This window comes from Schistocerca gregaria, chromosome 6 (assembly GCF_023897955.1).
Source record: "Schistocerca gregaria isolate iqSchGreg1 chromosome 6, iqSchGreg1.2, whole genome shotgun sequence".
Classification (NCBI taxonomy): Eukaryota; Metazoa; Arthropoda; class Insecta; order Orthoptera; family Acrididae; genus Schistocerca; species Schistocerca gregaria.
Window position 1 is genome coordinate 542095111 of NC_064925.1, and position 23296 is coordinate 542118406.

Here is a 23296-nt window from a genome sequence, read left to right on the forward strand (position 1 = left end):
GGACCAGCCAATGTATTTTTGGCACTAGAAGGTCCAGGTGAAGGGTCCTGAGCAATGGAAGCTCCAGGAAAAGTGTCAGGGGCTGTGGAAAGTCCAGGATGAACAGTGAGTTGTTGCTGTCCATCAACTGAAAAATTTGTATGTGAAGGGTTAATGTTACGATCGATAAAAACTGATTCTGAAGATGCATAAAGCATAAAATATTACATGAATTAATACCTTCTGTTACCTCAGCTGCTTCAGACAGTGGCTCGTCCAGATGGTCTTTGTTTGTATGAGGGGTGTTCAGTAAGTAATGCAACATATTTCTTTTCTTAGTCAATTTCGGTTGGAAAAAAAGTAGAATTTGTTGTGGGTCATCATGGAATATTCCTACTTCACCTTCCTACAGTTTCACAAAGTTCTGATAGGTGATGGTGCCATATGTTAACCTTCAAAACGGCATCCGTAACAGAGGAGCATTCCAATCAGCGAGCTGTCATTGAGTGTCTTTTGGTGAAAACCAGAGCATTTCAGATATTCATGGGCACTTGCAGAACATGTACAGAGACATGGCAGTGAACAAAAATAATTGAGTCATTGGACGAGGCATCTGTCATCATCGCAACAAGGTTAGGCAAACCCGTCCAATCTCCCACGTACTAGCCGGCCGCAAACAGCTCTAACTCCTGCAATGTTGGAAAGTGTAGACACTCTCATTTGAGATAATCAACAGATCACATTCAAATACCTGGCTGCACAACTAGACATCTGTTGGTACTGCTGACACACTCATCCACCAGTTGGCATACTCAGAGATGTGTGACTGCTGAGTGCTCACTGTCTACAGGACTCCATAAAGAGTAATGAATGGAACATCTGTGCAGAATTGCACATTATGAGGCTAATCATGTCAATTTTTTGTTGAACATCATCAAGTCAATAAACATGCATTCACTTTGAACTGGAAACAAGATGGTAATCCATGGTGTAGCGCCACACCACTTTTCCTCTGAAGAAAAAGATCAAAGCCACATCCTCAGCTGGTAGTCAAGGAAATAGTCTTTTGACACATTATTCTGTTTGATGACCTCCTTCATAGTGCTATGATCAACTCTAAATGGTTCAAATGGCTCAGAGCACTATGGGACTTAACTACTGTGGTCATCAATCCCCTAGAACTTAGAACTACTTAAACCTAACTAACCTAAGGACATCACACAACACCCAGCCATCACAAGGCAGAGAAAATCCCTGACCCCCGCCTGGAATCGAACCCGGGCGTGGGAAGCGAGAATGCTACCGCACGACCACGAGATGCGGGCATGATCAACTCTGAATTGTATTGTGGAACCATCAGGAAATTGAAGAACTAACTTCAGCATGTTCATTGTCACAGAAATGCAAATGACTTCTCCTTCCCCATGACAATGCAAGGTCTCATCCAGGTCTGCACACCTGAGAGGAGCTCACAAAACTTCAATGGATTGTTCTTACTCATCCAACATACAGTCCAGATCTCACACCTTCCAACTTCCATCTGTTTGGGCCAATGAAGTCAATGGAAAGCAGTATGTGAATGATCGAGAGGTTATTGATGCAACAAAACAATGGCTCCAGCATCGGCCATTACAGTGGTACCCATGAAGGTGTAAAGGCGCTCCCAGTAACATGGCATAAGGGCATTGTACTGAACGGAGAGTATTTTGAAAGTTAGGGTTTTTGCATCCAAAAGAGTGGAAAATAGTATGGTGTAGAGAAAATCTGAATAAAATCCTTCAGCTCTCAGAAAAAAATGTGTTGCATTACTTATTAAATGCCACATGTATATCAAAATTGTCATCGACATTGGAGCACAACACTTCACAGTGATGGCACTGTTTCATGCGGAACAATACTGCTTGTCACCCACACCATCCATGGGATTCTGTCTGGCATCTGCAAGAAATAAGCTGAACATATCTCTCTGGAACAGGGGATTTCAGTGTGGTAGTGGGAAGTCAACCCATTTTTTGTCTGCTCTCACCCCAACTGTTCCAGATCCACACACATTACACTCCACTGCTGTTTCTTGTGGATAACTCTGAAGGTGTGTTATTGAGCTGCAGCTTCAATGGAAGATTTTTGAGCTATGTTTGTTGATGCCTTGTATGCTGATGTAACATACTGCTTATACCTCAACTTGCTGAGTGTAGTAATTGGGTGGTTACCATTCATAAAGGTCAATTAGAAATTTCTTACCAGCTGCTGTTATTTCCTTTTGATGTGCTGAATGATCACTGAATGGGAAATGTATGATTCAATATCCTGATTTTTGGAGGGGATCTTGAGAAATTTAACCTTGCCTTTGTTGAATAATGCAGACATAGAATAAGAACCACTTGTTGAGTGGATGAAAAGAATGTGGTTGGCAACATTCTTCTCCATTTCCCAGATAGTAGAGGAGCTGTGGAGCTGTACCTCTCCCTGGCTTTAGGAACTATACACTGGGGCGAGTTTGAGACCCATCATTATGACCAGAAGATCAACATCTTCCCCACAATTGTAACACTCCTGTGATCCAAAGCCAGGTGTTCTGCTATCTGCTTAATCTGTGTGTCTCCATCATCAGCTGCCTGCTTGGAGGTGATTCCACATTCATTGCATTTTGCCATGAGCTTGGTGATTTGTCTATCCTTGCTTTTTTGCAATTGATAGAAATTCATTTGTGAAACTGTTGCTGTTGTGGTGTTGCTAAATTGTATCTCCACAGAGTGCTTTTCGTTCAACCTACTCAAACTCTCCATAGACTTGGTATTCTTCTGTCCATGGGAGTACCCATCGAACATAACTGTCATGCTTTTATTGTACTTACTTTATATATAATTGATGCACGAGTCGCAAATTGGTTAGAAAATGTGCCAACTTGAGCATATGAATCTGGCAACAAAAATCCCCCATGCCTTTTTTTGAATCATCTGTCTGCTTTGATGCAGCCTACCGCAAATTCCTCTCCTATGCCAACCTCGATTATTTGCTGTAACAGTTCAAATGATTTGATTCCTTTCTGTTCTGGTTTGCCCACAGTTTCACTACCATACAATGTCATGCTCCAAACGTACATTCTCAGAAATTTCTTCCTCAAATTAAGGCCTACAATTGATACTAGCAGACTTCTCTTGGCCAGAAGTGCCATTTTCACCAGTGCTACTCTGCTTTTGATGTCCCCCTTGCTCCATGCATCATGGGTTATTTTGCTGCCTAGGTAACAGAGTTCCTTAACTTCATCTTCTTCACAATCACTAATCCTGATGTTAAATTTCTCACTGTCCTCATTTCTGCTACTTCTTATTGCTTTCATATTTCTTTGATATAGTCTCAATCCATATTCTGTGCTTATTAGACTGTTTATTCCAATCAGCAAGCCCTGTAATTCCTCTTCCCTTTCCCCGAAGATAGCAATATCATCAGCGAATCTTATCATTGATATCCTTCCACCTTGAATTTTAATTTCACTCTTGAACCATTCTTTTATTTCTGTCATTGCTTCTTCAAAAGCAAGTAGGGGTGAAAGACCAATCCCTGCCTTACACATACACTGTAATACTTGGATCCAGACCATTGGGGCTGGAATGTGACAAAAAGAGGGTTAGCTCCCCACTACAACACTGAAACCCCCAGCTCCAGAGAGCCATCTTCAGCTTATATCTTGCGAATGCAAGACAGATTGCGAAGACCAGTGTGGGCATACATGAGCAAGACGGTTTCACATGAAACAGTGTTAACAATGTGAAAGATCACGCTCCAACATCGACGACAATATTGATATAGAAGATGATCTGGATGGGCCTCTTGCAATATCACTATCGAAGCAGCTGAGGTGACAGAAGGTATTAATTCTTGTGATATTTGCAGCATTACGCATATTTACGAATCACTTTTTCCCTATCATAACATTAATCATCCAAATACAAATTTTTCAGTTGAAGGACAGCAACAACCCACTGTTCAGACTAGATATTCCACAGTCTGACACTTTGCCTGGAGCTTCCTTGTTCTGGATCCTTCATCTGAACCTTCTAGTCCCAAAGATACAATGACAGGGCCACTAACAGCCAAACAGAGACAAGTGAAAGAACTGCACACATGACATTAGCACCAGTTCAATATACAAGTTACATGGCTTTTGTATCTCATATTCTGTCACTAAATGCCTTCTTTCTTTTCCAGATGGAGAACCTACTCAAAGAGATGACCAATCCTAGGCTCGACATTCACTTATTTTACATACAGACATCATATTCTTCTTCCTCTTCAGTGTCATGTACCTTACATGATGCAAATATAACCTGTTAATGTTTTCAACAAACTTGCTTTCCCATCAATTCATTCAAAACAATCTCTTGCAAGCATAACACACCAAAAGTTTATCGCCAATGAGAGATATATAGGTGGGAGGGACGGGTCACTTGGCTGTAAGGTACAAAAGGCATATTTCGTAGTTTTTTTTTCTAGCCGCCTTATGAGAAAACTGATGTCGCTTACAGTAGATTTAATGTGCTTTCAAAAGGTGTGGGGTTTTTTGTTGATAACATGTATATTTTTAGAATTTTAGGGGTGGAAGTGGGCATTTTTGACGTTATTGCAGAAGGGCCAATAAATCATTGCTTTTCAGCAAGGTCCAGTGCCGATATCGCTCATCAGATAATCAAACCTGACTGGTGGATTCTGTGGAAAATGTTGTCTACTGTAATTCTGTGTAGAGTGGTCATCATAAGCAAAAACGTAGTTCCCCAAATACAAGAGAAAACTGAAATAGGAAAAATTTTAAGTTTTCTGTGTTCATCTGCATCTACATCCACTTCTACAAAGATATTCTGCAAGCCACCGTACGGTGCATGGTGGAGGGTACCCTGTACCAGTACTTGCTATTTCCTCTCCTGTACCACTAGCAAATAGAATGAGAGATGAATGACTGTCTGTAAGACTCTGTATGAGCCCTAATTTTTTGTACCTTATCGTTGTGGTCTTTATGTGCAATGTATGTTGGCAGCAGTAGAACTGTCCGGCACTCAGCTTCAAATGCCAGTTCTCTAAATTTTCACACTAGTGTTTCTTGAAAAGAACATCGCCTTCCCTCCAGGGTTCCCATTTTAGTACTCGAAGCATCTCTGTAACACTTATGTGTTGTTCAACCTGCCTCTGAATTGCTTCGATGTATTCCTTCAATCCGACCTAGTGCAGATCCCAAACACTCAAGTAATACTCAAGATAGGTCCTATGTGCATTCTCCTTTACAGGTAAACCACTCTTACCTAAAATTCTCCCAATAACCTGAAGTCGACTGTTTGCCTTCCCTACCACAGTTGTCACATGCTCGTTTCACCTCATATCACTTTGCAATGTTATGCCAAGATATTTAAACAACTTGACTGTGGCAAGTAGGACACTAGTAACACTCTATCCAAACATTACTGGTTTGTTCTTCCAATCATCAGCATCAACTTACATTTTTTTTACATTTAGGGCTACCTGCCATTCATCACACCAACTGGAAATTTTGCCCAAGTTGTCTTGTATCTTCCTACAGTCACTCAACGTTGACACCTTACTGTACACCTCGGCATCAGCAGAAAACAATCACAGATTGCTAACCCCCCAGTCAGCCAAAGCAATTATGTGTATCGAGAACAACAGCAGCCCTATCAAACTTCTCTGGGGCACTCCTGATGATATCCTTGTCTCTGATAAACACCCGCCATCGAGGATCATATACTTGGTTCTATTATTTTAGAAGTTCTTGCGCTACTCACATATCTGCAAACTTATTCCATATTCTCATACCTTTAACAGCCTGCAATGGGGCACCATGTCAAATGCTTTCCAGAAATCTAGAAATATAGAATTTGTCTGTTGCCCTTCACCCATAGTTCAATATATCTTGCAAAAGAATGGCAAACTGAGTTTCACACCAGCGATACTTTCTAAAACCAAGCTGATTTGTGGATATAAGCTCCTTAGCCTCAAGGAAGTTTATTATATATGAACTGAGAATATGTTCAAGGGTTCTGCAGCAAACAGAAGTTTGGAATATTGGTCTGTAATTTTTTGCAGGTCTGTTCTTTTACCTTTCTTATATACTGGCGTCACCTGAGATTTTTTCCAGTCGCTTCGGACTTTGTGTTGAGTGAGAGATTCGCGATAAACGCAAGCAAGGTAAGCGGCCAATGCCATAGAGTACCCTTTGTAAAATCTAACTGTGATTCCATCTGGACCTGGTGATTTATTTGTTTTCAAATCTTTCAGTTGTTTCTCTGTGCCAGGTTTGATTATTTCTATGCCGTCCATACAGGAGTCTGTCTGATGGTTAAATGATGGTATGTTTGAACGGTTCTCCTGTGTGATCAATTTCTTGAATGTGAAATTTAAAACTTCAGCTTTTGTTTCATTATCTTCAATTGCCACAACAGACTGGTCAACATGGAAATGAAAGGAAGCCTTAGACCCACTTAGCAATTTCATATACGACCAGAACATTCTTGGGTTCTCTGTCATATCTTTTGTTAAGCTGTGACAGTAGTAGTTGTTGTATGCTTCGCGCATAGATCTTTTCACAATTGCACAAATCTCTACTAACCTTTGCTTGTTGTTATTTGTGCATCCCATTTTGAACCAAGAGTGCAACAGCCTCTGCTTCCTCAGCCCCCGCCGAATTTCATTATTAAACCATGGTGGGTCTTTTCCGTCCTTTATCCACATACTAGGCATGTAACTCCCCAGGCCAAGATTTACTATCTACTTAAAACTGTTCCCATAATTCCTATACATCCATCTTACTGTAACTAAGTGATGCCAATGCACTGTCTAAGTGACATATTAATAAATGCTTGTCTGCTCTTTCTATCAGAAACTCTCTCCTAGCCTTCTTGACCGATTTATTAACTTTCTTAATCTTAGTTGTGATAATGACATCATGATCGCTAATTCCCATTTCTATACTGACATTGTCGATAAGGTCCAGCGTATTTGTAGCTACAAGGTCTATGACATTTTCACTGTGTGAGGGCTACCAGGCTAGCTGCTCAAGACAATTTTCAGAAAACATGTTCAAAAGTATTTTGCATGATTGTCTGTCCGTAACCCCTGAAATGAATCCATAGACATCCCAGTCCATTCTAAGCAGGTTAAAGTCATGTCCAACTAGTATTGCATGATATTGGTATTTACACACTACTGACAGTAGACTTTCATTGAATGACTCTAGAACTGTCATAGCAGAATTGGATAGCCGGTCAAAAGATCCAACAATTAACTTAGTTTCACCTACACCTGTTATATGTGACTAGATTATTTCACTGTCACACTCAACTTCGACATCAATGGAGACAACATTTTTGCCAACAAACAGTGCCCCTCCTATAGCCACTAATCTGTCTTTGCAATATATGTTCCATGACTCATTAAATATCTCAGAGCTTTCCACTTTGGGTTTCAGCCAGCTCTCAGTTCCAAGGATAATTTGAGTGCTAGATCTTTCTTGGTGGGTAGTAAATTCAGGAATTTCATTATAAATACTTCGACAGTTTGCTGATAAAACTTCTGCAGTCAGTGTGTCTTTATTGTGAATGCTGTTTGACTTCCCTTGCTGTGAATCAACTATCGAATGTTCATTCGTGTGCTAATGAACACTCGCCAGTCGATTCACAGCAAGCAAATTACCGCCTTGCCTAAAAGCCCTCATGTGCACTCCAAAAGTACTCTGCCACTTGAGTAGCTGCTTCCTTTGTGTAGTGCACCACTGGCCTATCAAGGTGAGTCATACAATAATGCAGGTCTAGAAATCTGCAGTCAATACTTCCACAGAGACGACGTAGCCTTTGGTTGAGACCCTCCACTCGGCTCCAAACCAAAGGACCCCAATCAGCTCTGGGAATAATGCTGCAAATTGCAAGCTCCTGCGGCCAGGAGTCTTCACCACCTCCACCAACCATCTGTACAAACTGAGGTTCGCTTCAGAACCCATGCAACAGTCATCGTTTGTCATTTGTGTCGATGTGAGCTACAACTTGCAGATGATTGCACCCTGCATGCTCGATAGCACCAGGTTAGGCTGCCCCCACATCTCAGATGAGGCCCCCCGGCGCACATATCGAGCGCACATTGGCTTTCTTTCCAGCCCCGAACAGTATCTGCGTAAGGGGCTCCGTAACACACCTAACATTGGAGCTCCCAATAACCAGTAAACAACCTCCCCTCCGCACCATCACCATGCCTGCTAAGACCCTGCTGAAGGAGTGGTCATGGCTCTCCGGCTTGAGCAACGCGAACACATTACCACCCGCCACTCACTCTGTTGTGAGAGTGAATCCACCACATCGAGGTGGACTAGGAAGGGCCTTGGAAGCAGAGTTTGTGTGCAAAACAAGTGATGCCTGAGGTGTCCCATACAATGCGCCAGATTCTCCACCACCTCTACACCATGAAAAAGCAGCCTAAAGGCGACTGACCATAGCCAACAGCATGTTCAGCTATTCGCAAACTGTGGCCAGCTTCTCCTACATCCACACACAGCATGTGCACATCATGTCCATCCTAACAAACCTACTGAAGAAGTGACTATAAAAGCAGACAATCCTAGCTATGTGACTTGGTACCCCTAGACGTGTCACCAATGGACTGAATGAATTTACCCTTACGAAAACGTGAGAGTAACCCTCTTAAACAGACAAACACGTACAAAATTTAATAAATATACTCCATGGAAAACACAGAAAAGGGTAAACACTTCACTTGCCACTCTGTAGACATACTCGTATCTCAGATGAGAGCTGGAGTCTGAGGTGAGAAGCTGAGTTCGTACAAAGCAGATAACATGAACTTCAGATTCAGCCCCAAAAGACATTCAGGAACATTGAAGAAAAAACTTCTACAAATTTTGGGCTGTTTTGAAAACCAACTGACTAGATTACTAGTTTGATTACAGACAAATATAATTGAAGAAAAGACACATCACCATTCAAAACTTATTATTACTAAGTTTCTATTTCTTTAGAATCAATTAGGGTGTCTAAAATATACCTACAGAACATGCTTAACACAATATTAAACACTCTTCAAATTACCTTAGCTATATCAGTCTCTCTGGCCATTTGACTAACTTGAACTGTTATCTGCTCAAGTCTGGCATACAAAGCAAATTCGTCTTCTATTTGGATTTTGTGAAGCCTTTCTATTTCCTCCTCATGGAACAAATTTGTCTCATCTATTTGTTCATATACTCGCAAAGGCCATCCAACAGCTTCCCATTTGCTTTCAAAATCTTCTTGAGACAACGAGTACCAGAAATGGTCAAATATATCATACTCCTATGAACAAAAGTCATCTATTTGTAATTTTTTTTGCTAAGAATAATGAAAAAATGAAAATTTATGTTGATACCTGTCTGAGAACAGAGAATTTTGAATCAGCTGGAAATAGCTGTAAAGATAAATTTAATGATTCAACTGGAAACAGCTGTGAAGATAAATTTAATGCACAAATTAAGAGCGGTATTTTAACAAAGAAGGCATTAACAAACATTTATCAATTGAAGACAAAGTCTGTAATGTGTCTGTGATCATTCTGTAGCACTTTCTTCATAAAGCTCCGGCTCGACCACACAATTTTTTTTTACAATCCACTATTAACGGTTTTGGTTAATGCCATCTTCAGAACATAAAATATTCTCCTGCTGTTTTATTTTTACATCTGGAAACCTGCAGACATTTCATGGAAGTAAAAGTCCAATGTTAAAGTCAGAAAATGAAGTACCTCAAGGTTTAAGACCAAGCTTGATTCTCCAACTGCTTTAACAAAAACAAATGATTAATGGAAAATCTCACATAAAGATGTGAAACAAATACTAACAAAGAGATAGAGGGGATGGCCAGTACTTACCTCAGCTCAGTACAGCCGACAGATACACAAAACAGAACAGAAAATTTACATTCCTAGTTTTCGGAACTTTGTTCCTTCATCAGGGAGGAGAGAGGGGAAAAAAGGGGAAGAAGGGAAAGTGGATTCAATTACTCGCAACCCATGTTATGAAGCAACATGGAAAGGTAAACAGGGAGGGTACCAAGGATGGAGGCATGGTTGTCAGAGGGAAGCCAAAGATATCAGTTTTGGCAGAGTTCTGCTTTGTGTATCTGTCGGCTGTACCGAGCTGAGGTTAAGTACCGGCCAGCCCCTCTATCTCTTTGTCAGTATTTATTTAACATAAACAAATTAATTGCAAACACTGAAAGAACAGTAAATGTGAACTTCCTTCCATTTATTTCATCTGCTGCATCTGCTTTAAATCTGACTTTGTTCTTGGGTCGATGGGTTCAGCAGAACTTGAACTGGATACACATGCGAGTAATCTGTCAAAAACACTCAAGGCTGTGCTGCTCCATGAAAATACACTCCAGGAAATTGAAATAAGAACACCGTGAATTCATTGTCCCAGGAAGGGGAAACTTTATTGACACATTCCTGGGGTCAGATACATCACATGATCACACTGACAGAACCACAGGCACATAGACACAGGCAACAGAGCATGCACAATGTCGGCACTAGTACAGTGTATATCCACCTTTCACAGCAATTCAGGCTGCTATTCTCCCATGGAGACGATCGTAGAGATGCTGGATGTAGTCCTGTGGAACGGCTTGCCATGCCATTTCCACCTGGCGCCTCAGTTGGACCAGCGTTCGTGCTGGACGTGCAGACCGCATGAGACGACACTTCATCCAGTCCCAAACATGCTCAATGGGGGACAAATCCGGAGATCTTGCTGGCCAGGGTAGTTGACTTACACCTTCTAGAGCACGTTGGGTGGCACGGGATACATGCGGACGTGCATTGTCCTGTTGGAACAGCAAGTTCCCTTGCCGGTCTAGGAATGGTAGAACGATGGGTTCGATGACGGTTTGGATGTACCGTGCACTATTCAGTGTCCCCTCGACGATCACCAGAGGTGTACGCCCAGTGTAGGAGATCGCTCCCCACACCATGATGCCGGGTGTTGGCCCTGTGTGCCACGGTCGTATGCAGTCCTGATTGTGGCGCTCACCTGCACGGCGCCAAACACGCATACGACCATCATTGGCACCAAGGCAGAAGCGACTCTCATCGCTGAAGACGACACGTCTCCATTCGTCCCTCCATTCATGCCTGTCGCGACACCACTGGAGGCGGGCTGCACGATGTTGGGGCATGAGCGGAAGACGGCCTAACGGTGTGCGGGACCGTAGCCCAGCTTCATGGAGACGGTTGCGAATGGTCCTCGCCGATACCCCAGGAGCAACAGTGTCCCTAATTTGCTGGGAAGTGGCGGTGCGGTCCCCTACGGCACTGCGTAGGATCCTACGGTCTTGGCGTGCATCCGTGTGTCGTTACGGTCCGGTCCCAGGTCGACGGGCACATGCACCTTCCGCCGACCACTGGCGACAACATCGATGTACTGTGTTGACCTCACGCCCCATGTGTTGAGCAATTCGGCGGTACGTCCACCCGGCCTCCCGCATGCCCACTATACGCTGTCGCTCAAAGTCCGTCAACTGCACATACGGTTCACGTCCACGCTGTCGCGGCATGCTACCAGTGTTAAAGACTGCGATGGAGCTCCGTATGCCACGGCAAACTGGCTGACACTGACGGCGGCGGTGCACAAATGCTGCGCAGCTAGCGCCATTCGACGGCCAACACCGCGGTTCCTGGTGTGTCCGCTGTGCCGTGCGTGTGATCATTGCTTGTACAGCCCTCTCGCAGTGTCCGGAGCAAGTATGGTGGGTCTGACACACCGGAGTCAATGTGTTCTTTTTTCCATTTCCAGGAGTGTATATCAAGAGCTCAGATGGAAACCCAGTTCTAAGCAAAGAAGGGAAAGCAGAGAGGTGGAGGGAGTATATCGAGGGTGTATACAAGGGCAATGTATTTGAGGACAATATTATAGAAATTAACATCTACAACCAGCCAACAAATAATGCCACAAGCATATTATGTGCACAGTGTCAATTCACTGCTTAGCTATGGAATTATTTTCTGGGATAGCCCTGCTCAGAGCACAAACATATTTAAAATTCAAACAAAGAGGGGGTTGAGGATAATTAGTAATCTCAAAAATGGAGTTTTTATGAATTTCCCTTTAATGAATTTACTGGTAAAAATATTCCATATTTATTTGACCTTGAAAGCTTTTACTCGCCACAGACAGCCTCAATAAAACCAGCAGGCTAATACATAACAAGGACACACACATTACTGTATCACAGGAAAATCAAATACACATCAAGTATTTATCACATCATCCTACCAGAAAAAAGAACAACATATCAAAAGAAACAAGCTTTTAAATCGATAATTAAAATTACTTTAAAGCCATTCCTGATATAGCACTGTTTCTATTTTGTCAAGAATTTATAGACATGTAGAAACAGTCATTTTTCCTTAAATGTTGGGTAATCAACTAAATTGTAATATTTCTCTTTTCCACTAATAGTGCGCATTATGTTTGACCTGTTCAATATCCTGCCTAAAGTCAATGATGTACAACAATGATGGATTAATGAATATACAATTTCTTTAAAATTCCTGCCACTAACAAAGAATATTTGTTAATGTTTTGTCACAGCATTCAGTGCATTTCTGTAAATAACACAAGTTTTCTCTTAAATTTCAACATTCCTGAATATCCACACACAATAAACAGTGTATCACATTTCTACTGATATACTATTTATATGAGTTTGGCACTGGAAAATTATTTTAGTATCTAATATTTAATTTTCAAAAATTTCAATGCACATCCTATATACTTTTTTATTTAATATTTTAGCTTAATTTCTATTAAAAACGCTTCCCAATGGCATAACTATCACTATGGTAACTATTTAACTTTTGGAGATTTTGCTAATGCACTTTTAAAGCACTGTAACATTACACAGCCATAGTTATTACCAAGTAATAAGAAATCTTAACTTATCCACTTTTAGAAATTTTGTATGAAACAAGAATGTAGAAACGAGATGGGCACATGTGTGTATTTCCACTGTATTCTGATTTCTCCTCATATAAAGCTGTACTTTTATTTACAGAGTTGCTTCATTAAAATGAGAAATACATACATACATTAATCCTTGTTCCATAGATCATGAATAAAACATTTTGTAATGATGTGGAACATGTCACTTTAACATAAGTTTTCTATACACAAAATAATTATTTTTTTATTTTTATTTTATTTATTTATTTATTTTTACAGTTAGTACTTCATATCTAAGAATTCATCTATTGAGCAGAAGGAGCTGTCATTCAGAAATTCTATTAATTTGCTTACAAATGTTGGTTGGCTATCTATTTGGCAAATGACCAAAGATTTTTGTGGCAGCGTAATTTAGCCCTTTCTGTGCCAAAGTGAGATTTAATCCAGAACAGTGAGGATCATACTTTCTTCTAGTGTTGTAGCTATGCACTTCGCTGTTATTTTTGAATTGGGATGGGTTATTAATGACATATTTCATAAGTGAATATGTGTATTGCGAAGATACTGTGACTATCCCGAGTTCCTTAAATACATATCTGCAAGGTGATCCAGCTATTATTCTGATCACATGCTTCTGTGCAATGAATACTCTCTCTTTTAATGACAAATTACACCAAAATATGATGCCTTATGAAAGCAGTGAATCAAAACAGGTATGATATGGTTATCACCAAAACTTGCAATAACCCTGATAGCATAAGTAGCTGAACCTAACCATTTCAGCAGATCATCATTGTGTTTTTTCCAGTTCAATTTCTCATCATACACACACCCAGAAATTTTGAGTATTCTGCCTTAGCAACAGACTTCTAATCATAGTATACATTTATCAATCATGTTATGCCATTTGCTGTACAGAATTGTATAAACTGTGTTTTCTCAAAATTTAGTGAGAGTCCTTTTGCAAAGAAGCACTTTATAATTTTTTGAAAGACATTATTTACAATTTCCTCAGCTGATTCTTGCTAGTTGAGTGTGATTACTATACTTGTATCATCAGAAAAAAGAACTAGCTTTTCATCTTCATGAATATAGAGTGGCAAGTCGTTATATTAAGAACAATAAGGGACCCAAGACTGAACCCTGTGGGACACCATTCTTGATACCTCCCCAGTTAGAGGACTTTGCTGATTTTTGGAGATTATCTGTACTGTTAATTTCAACCTTCTGCATTCTTCCAGTTAAGTGTAAATTAAACCATTTGTGCACTGTCCCACTCATACCACAATACTTAAGCTTATCTAGAACGATTTCATGAGTCAGACAATCAAAAGCCTTTGAGAGATCGCAAACTATCCCAATGAGTGGTGTTCGGTGATTCAATGCATTTAATATTTCTTCAGTGAAAGCTGATATAGCATTTTCTGTTGAAAAGCCTTTCTGAAAACCAAACTGACATTTTGTTAGTACTTCATTTTTACAAATATGTGATGCTACTCTTGAATACATTACTTTTTCAAAAATGTTGGATAAAGCTGTCATAAGTGAGACTGGGCAATGTGTAACAATATCATATTTCATAAGTGAGACTGGGCAATGGTGTAACAATATCATATTTCAGTCTATCTGGAAAAATGCCCTGTTTCAGTGAGTTTCTACATAAGTGGCTGAGAATCCTACTTATTTGTTGGGAACAAGCTTTTAGTACTCTGCTGGAAATGCCATCAATTCCATGTGTGGTTTTACTTTTGAGTGAATTTATTATTTTTCTAATTTCAGTGAGAGAGGTGGGTTGAATTTCAATTTTATCAAATTTCATTGGTACTGCCTCTTCCATATACTGCCTTGCATTTTCTACTGAACAGCTGGATCCTATTTTCTCTACAACACTTAAAAATGATTATTAAAAATGTTTTCTACTTCTGACTTCTTGTTAACAAACTTTTCAATGTGATTGATAGAAATACAGTCTTCCTGTACTCTTGGTTTCCTTGTTTCCCTTTTAACAATATTCCAAATTGTTTTATTTTACTATCAGATGTGTTAATCTCAACATAATGCACGTACTTCTGGACTTTTTAATAACTTTTCTTAATACATTGCAGTAGTTTTTATAATGTTTCACTGTTTCGGTATCATTACTCCTCCAAGCTATATGATACATTTCCCTTTTCTTTTCAAAAGATAATTTTATCCCTTCAATAAGCCATGGCTTTTTACATAGGTTCTTCTAATTATATTTCACTGTTTTCTTAGGGAAACTGTTTTCAAACATACTCACAAAAGTATCATGAAATAGGTTAAATTTTAAATTAGCATCATGTTCCCTGAACACCTCACCCCAGTCTAACTGTTGCAAGCTTTCCCTAAAATTTTGAATTGTGAAATTGTTTATTGAATGCACTATTTTGGAGGGCTGTTTCGCATTATTGTATGGAGTTACGTCATATACAGTAGTTAGCTGTGCATCATGATCAGACTGACCATTCTTAACAGGAAAAGTTCTTATTTGATTAAATTTATCTTGGTCTGTGAAAACAGTATCAGTGTGTTGCTTTCCTGTACCACCTGAGTAGGAAAATCAATAACTGATGTCAAATTGAAAGAACCAAGTAATACTTCAAGGTCAAGCTCTCTAGCGGATTCTTCCAGAAAATCTACATTGAAATCCCTACAAACAACAATTAGCTTTCCTCTGTCTGACAGATAGCACAACAAAGAATCCAAGTTTTTTTCAAAAATAGTTGAAAATTTCCCAATGGGGACCTATATACAGCTACATTATACAGGTGCCATAATTTAGTTTAAGCTCACACGCACATGCTTCTATATGTTGCTCTATGCATTTTTTTTATTCCAAATTTTTCACACTACGACAGATTTTAACATATATGGCAACTCCTCTCCATAGTGTCTCTACTTACAATGTGCTGAAAGTTTGTATCCAACTACATTTACCATTTTCATACCTGTGGCTATATGTTGTTCAGACAGGCATAGTACATGTATTCCATGCTCAGTTTCTAAATCTTCTAAACAAACAAGAAGCTCATCTACTTTGTTTTTTAAATACCCTTAATTCTGATGCTATATACTAACATAATTTTTCACTGTGCTTTTATGTGAATCTTGCGACATACTAACATTATTTTTCACTGTACTATTATTAGAATCTTGTGATATTTTAACATCTCTAATACCTGCCTGTCTGAACTTCTCTTTAAGCTTAATTTCAATCAATTTTGGATGACTGGACACTGATCTTACCCTAAAAAAGTACTCCCATGAGTTTCACGCCCCCCCCCCTCCCCTCCTTAAAGATTTTGGTATCATCCCACCCAGTTTACCCTTCCCTTTCCTATTGAGATGCAGGCCATGTCCAAACCTATGCCTTACAAAGTAGCTGCACGAAGCAGCTGATCTAGCTCCATATTGACCCTCCTGACATAGCTGTTCAATTGGGGACGATCATACCGCATGAAAGCAGGAACCACGCCAACATTTGTATGGTTCGTTGCAGGTGCTATTTTTACGAAGTAACACTCAATTATTCAATTTAAATACAAAGTTAAGAATCAACATTTGTTCAAAGATGTGCAACTTAATTTATGGGACAGGATGAGGATCACCGAAGTTCCACTGAGAACATAATTTGTGAATGAACAAGTGTGTTAATTTGCACAGGATATGTAGATATAGAGGGGATAGGACAGTCAAGGACAGTCAGATAAGCAATGACCAGCTAGTATATTAATACTTCTTTTGTTACTAAGCATTATTAGGATTGATACTTACAGACGGAAAACAAGAAACAAATTAAGTGGAGAGTTTGTAAATGATTCAGCTCAGTACTAGCAGAAGGCTAACAGTGCTTCATACTGCCAAAAAATCAGGAACAGAAAAGATAAAGCAATATACTTGTAATGAGATGTTAAAGAACTATTTCTCACTATCCTTCCATTCTAGTGTTAACTCATTTTTTTGGTGGGACTTTCTTCTGTTACTTGAAATACACCGAGTACATCTCAAGACACTTTACAAGAAAATAGTCAAAACTTGCAAATAAAATTATCCACTTACTATCACAATTTTTCTCGTAGCTTCTTCCAGGTTTTTCACAGTTACTGGTACAGTTTCCATCCATTCTTTTATTTCAAAAAGATGCTCTATCGAATTTGGTTTCTCCAGTAGCTTACGAAATATTTGTTTAAATTCATCCAATATCTGCAAAATAAGGTATGTAATTAGGTACTTATATTATATCTGTCTGTAACATATGTAGATGATGCAAAACTCGCAGGACTGCAATTTGACATCAGTCAAGTGACATCAGCGCTGCATTCTCGTATATAAAGTCAACAGCCCAATTTGCTGGGTGCCTTTGTTTCTGCAAAATATCTTTCAACAGGGTTACTTGTGAACAGACACAACTCTGGGGGGAGGGGGCCTCAGAACTACACCTGTTTCATCTCTTATTAATTTCCCAAATAAACAAACAAGAGGATTCTTTGCAGGACATCTTTCAGACTTAAATGTCTCGTAGTTTGTATTATAACAGGTAACAGACCAAAAACCTGAATTCAACTCTGATGGTGAATTATGGGAAACATCTGAGTGTCTGCAGGAAAACTGCATATTGTGTCACAGTGCCTGCTTTGCAGACTGTGGTCAAAAACATTCCAGACAACCCTACAAGTTCATAATCAGTCTAGTATTACAGGGCATAAGGTATAAGTCAAGTCTTAGGGAGAAAGCTTTAACAAGGCCAAGAATGCACTAGTCATGGCAGTGGAATGTCATACCTGGTGCAGGCAGCACCATGTAGGACCACAGGCGTCTGTGTGTGTGTGTGTGTGTGTGTGTGTTTTTTTTTTTTTACTCTAACTCATCAAAAGATATTTCTGAAAATCAGCAAGTTTTCGTTCTTTTGTGTGTGCCTATTGAGAACTCATTACTTCTGCTCTTCAGTGAGTGGTCTCCTCCAACTCGAAAATATCTACATTTAACAAGAGCTTCGTCACAAAATTTAACCCTGGTACAGTACTTTTTCAGAAGGGATTACCAGATAACTAGTATTTTTAAGCCAAATGTCCTGTTTTAGGTTGTTTGGGGAACCATTGTTGAAAAGTACAGAACAAATTTTAACCATAATCTCACTTACACAACTAAAGGTGACATCGCACACTTTACTGAGATAGTTGCTCACACTAATGTGAAGATCGTGTTACTCTTCAAGTGGTATGATGAGCTGTATAGTGAGTTTTATTGCAACTTTTGACATTTGGCTCACAGGAGGGGACCTGACACAGCTACCCATGTAGCACCAATGGTGAGATGTTTTCCCTACCTCGTCACCAGCGGTTTAATAGTTTAATAAGGATTCTTCTATATAGTGCTAATTTAAATCTGACTGAGAATATATGGGCCTACGTGAAATGCAATGTGGCAAAAAACAGCAAGTAGTTTACACTCAATGAGGCTAAAATACTGACAAAAGAAGCCATTGCAAATGTTAAACCACAAGATAAGATCTTGAGTTGTCAACCATGGATTCAAAAATGGCTCTGAGCACTATGGGACTTAACATCTGAGGTCATCAGTCCCCTAGAACTCAGAACTACTTAAACCTAACTAACCTAAGGATGACACACACATCCATGCCCGAAGCAGGATTCGAACCTGCGACCGTAGCTGTCATGCAGTTTCCAGACTGAAGCGTCTAGAGTCGCTCGGCCACTCCGACCAGACCAACTAAAGATTCATGAAGGACTATGAGTTTTGAATAATTCGGAACTTCTCTTGTTGCCATGTTAAAATCTGTTTCTTTTGCCAAAACACACTATGGTTTACAAATATTCATCTCACCAAATGCAGCTGAAATTGCAACAGAATCCTGAAACACTGTATTATTAAACTAGCAACTGAATGCAAGAAAGGATCAATTTGATGAAAATGCCCACTCTCAGAATAAAAATAAGCAGTGTAACTTCATTTATTTTGTTACAAAATCCAAAGTTATTCTCATTTCACCAGTTACTGATGGTCCTTAAAAATTACATTACCTCATTGAAAAATTACTTCATTGAAAAATTATGAATTTGCTTCAATATTGTGGTAGATATGAAACATTCACATATTAATTGTATGGCAAAATACTCTCCTGTCTGTGTGCTATTGTATGCCACAATCTTGTTTCCATATCTCAAACTGTTTTGGAGACATGACGGAGTTATGAATATTTCATTCTGGCTTATTCACTGCCACATATGTTCATGACAGACTAGTCTACACACATGCGATTTTCCTGAGTTTGGAGACAGTGATGTCCTTCCAAGTTTAGAGAATAATTCAATATGTTATCTACATTTCACATGTAGCCAACATATGACCTACCACACACCAACCACAAATTCAAATAGACGGCTATTTTTCAGTGCAAACTCTAAGAATTCTTGCTGTAGTTTACCTAATATCAAAATATCATAATAACTATGACCAGTAATGAATGATAAGTAGGTCATAATGAAGCTGACTAATTAAGCTATAAGATATGCAAGTATCAGAGTTTATTACTGAATAGTTTCTTTAAAATCATTTGTGAAAGATTCCAAATCAGCCAGCTTGTGCAACTTGCCATTCACACAACCAAAGAAACCTGCCAGGTTCCTCACTGAGTAGGACATGCATTATCATTACCAGACCACACACTGGCAATTGTGCTTCCCTCCACTCACTCCGCACTGAACTACCAAAAGCTAATTTTAAACACAATACAGATGAAGCACGCAGTGCAGCACACTCGTGCAGAGCTTGCAAGATCACTCAGGAAAACACTTGGATGCATTACCTGTCACCTAATTTGTCACATCAACATGGCATGATTTGTATCTGAATGCTTGAACAGCTAACTGGCAAGGAAGCCACAGTTAACAGTTCCAGTTACATCAGCAGTTTTTATTAGATAATAAACCTTTATTAGATAACAAACAAGTCCCTGACAAGTCTTTTGAGGCCTATTATGTACATATATCATGCGTAAAGTGTAAGGGGGTATCCTTTAAGTAACTTTTAAAGCTTAAAACGTTATTTCCTACATCTTACCCCAGTTTTCTTAAGTCCCTTGAAAAGCGTAAAAGCAGGTTTCACTGTATAACAAAGTTATAACTTAATCATTTATTACATTTATTAACACCTAAAGAGCTTAGATCAAACATACAACATAAATGAATAAGTTCAATACAGCTACAATGGTTAAGTTTTGTTCAATAAACACCAAGATTACCTAAACTGATCAGAAATCAAATATAATTTGATAGTCATTTAGTAGCCATGATCAACGCTGGAGGCAGAATCATCCTAGCGTCCTTGTGCTATACATACACTGTATCTTCTGTTTCTGAGAAACAAAACTTGTTATTTTTTAAGGTTCTGTACCTCAATTGATATAAACAGAACCCGTATATGTTCATTTTGTTGTCCATCCACCTGTCTGTCGGACTATTATAAACCCTTTTTCTTAGAAACAGATCAATTCATGAAGTAGAAATTTACGATGCACACTAAGGTCTATGATCCTTTGGTCATGTAAAAATGGAAACTTCCAAGCCAATGAAGCTTCCAAATCAATGAAGCCAAAAGACACAGCAATTAATGTCACATATTTTAACACTTGCAAACTCACTGATTGAAAATCTATTGCATATTTCCTGTTGACTTAGGATGATAAAATTTAGCGAAAAGCAGCTTTCTGCAGTACAACTGAAGAAAAAATCCAAAAATTGTTAATATGTAATTATATTTTGTGAAAAACAATTGTTATGGCATTTGTTATTACACTGACTGACTGTCTGGTAAGAACCATTTTCTCAGAAACAGGTTCGGTAACAAGCTGAAACTTATGTCACGTCCATGATCCCTTGGCAGTGTAATAAATGTAAGCATCTAAGTCAATGAAATCAAGAGGTAGGCCATCTAAGCCACATATTTGAGGCTCACAAACTCATCATCGAAACCTATAGGGTACTTCCCAGTGACCTTGAATCATGAAGTCGGGCAAGAAGCATGGTTTAAAACAATACAAATATGGGAAAAAACAAAAAACAAATGTTAATTTGTAATTATATCATGTGAAAAAAATATTCCTTGTTATTTCCTATGAAACTTTAAACTTGAAATTACAAGTCCCGAAAGACCTGGAATTCCCAGAACAGCTATCTTACCATTATTGATGTCAATAACGTCCAAAAATCGTTGAGATTCTCAATTCATGGGATAGATGAACTGTCTATATACATACAAAATTAAATTTGTACAGAACCATTAAGAGCGCGAGACCTACTCACACCTACCCTAAGTTTTACTCTTTAGAATGAATACGACCTCATATTCATCATCACTGTCTACTAGCTTCAACACTTTAGCTACAAAATTATATCTTTTGGAAATGCTACCAAAATATAGTCACAAATAAAAACATTCCAGTTAAAATTAAAAAGATCTGTCTGATTTATCATATAACTTTCATCTTTACTACTTTGTTCACTACTTTTGTTTGAAATCCTTTGATCTTCATGTTGCTCAGTTTTCTGCTCGTCAGCCCTCTTCACACTTCCTTTTCCTTTTTCTTCTAATTTTTCCTCTTTCGTTAAAGGTTTTTCTTCAATGGTCAATTTATCAGACACTGTAGTCCATATGAAGCTTCTCTCTTTTGAATGTCCAGCTGATTTCCGAGACGAGTCTTTGGGAAACCATGAAACTCCTTCAGTTAGATATACAATATTCTGGTGCTACTGTTATTGGCATGTAAACTACAACTGCCTTCAACATTGTGCATATTATCTTCTAAAGTGTGTTGATAGATCACACATATATCTGAATCCGATGGTTCTACTGCATTAATCATGTCATCCGAATTTAGAGAGTGGTCTGAAACTGAAGACTTACAGAACTCCAACTCAGCAAGGATGTGATATTAAGTGGATTAATTCCACTTTTTTCTAAATGCAGAAGTTACATTCGTTGGTGTCACTGTCTTATTGAAAACTTTAACCAACAGATATTGCAACTTGATACATTGTCTTAGGCCTGAATTTCTCAGCATCCACAAGACTTCACTGTTTTACTGTGTACCACATACAAGTGTTCTATTGTGTACTAAAGACACCATAAACCAAAAAGTCTGTTAACAATCTTTAACTACTTATCTACCACCTATAAAAGTGGTTAACATATAGCTAAAAAAGTATATTTGATCACAAAATAGCAAATTCTTCTTACTTTTATGTTTTGTGGAAAATACAAGGGTTGGAACTTAAATAGTGGCAACTATTTATTCACAACTGATACAAAAGAGTTAGACATTTGCACCTGTTACTGTACTTCAATATAGTCACCAGCGTTGTGTAGAACCCGTTGCCAGCCATGTGGAAGGCGTAGTATACCATTAGCACAGCCTGTTCTGTTGATGGTGCGAATTGAGTTGTCTACTGCCTGTCGAATCTCTGGAACAGTTCTGAAGCGAATGCCACAAAGTGGTTCCTTCATCTTCGGAATCAAATCAAAGTCACAAGCACATAAGTCTGGGGTATGGTGGATGGTACAGTACTTTCCTGTCCCATCAGCCGAACAGAGCAGCCACAGCTTGTGCTGTATGTGCCCGCACATTGTCATGCAAAATGATGGGTGGGTTGCACAGAAAGTGTCACCACTTCTTTCGCAAAGCTGGTCACAGGTGGTCCTCCAAAAATGAACAGTAATACTGTTCACTGATGATCTGCTGTGGAGGAATGTAATTCATTAAGATAACACCATCACAGCTGTACAGGAGAATCACCATAACTTTCACCATACTGGGGCTCTGATGCACTTTTGACTTTCACAGCGACCCATAATGATGCCATTCGTTGGATTGGCGTTTCAGTTTTGGCTTCGTGGCATTCGCTTCAGAATTGTTCCAGAGATTCGACAGGCAGTAGACCACACCATTCGCACTATCAACAAAACAGGCTCTCTTAACGGTATACTACGCCTTCCACATAGCTGGCAACAGGTTCTACACAATGCTGGTGACTACTTTCAAGGACAGTAACAGGTGCAAACATCTAACTCTTTTGCACTGGTTGTGAATAAATAGTTGCCACTATTTAAGTTCCAATCCTCGTATTAAACTTATTAATAGTCAATTCATCTGAAAAACAGAGCTCCATAATAAATACAGTTGCAGTTGAAAAAGCGAATAGCAAGATCAACTAATACAGATTTGAAGAGCTCATGGATATTAAATAAAGCATTTTAGGGTCTTCCGTTAAAAAAGTGTGAACTTCTCATATC

The 23296-nt window shown here is 39.1% G+C and overlaps 1 protein-coding gene across 1 annotated transcript in view; it reads right to left on the bottom strand.

The window, feature by feature from the left end:
- Nucleotides 1–23296, bottom strand: part of LOC126278931 (dynein axonemal heavy chain 1-like) — an 825957-nt gene that overhangs the window by 666670 nt on the left and 135991 nt on the right. Inside the window, 2 exon segments of the mRNA XM_049979209.1 lie at nucleotides 9081–9323; nucleotides 17048–17191. Coding sequence (XP_049835166.1) covers nucleotides 9081–9323; nucleotides 17048–17191 — 387 coding nt within the window.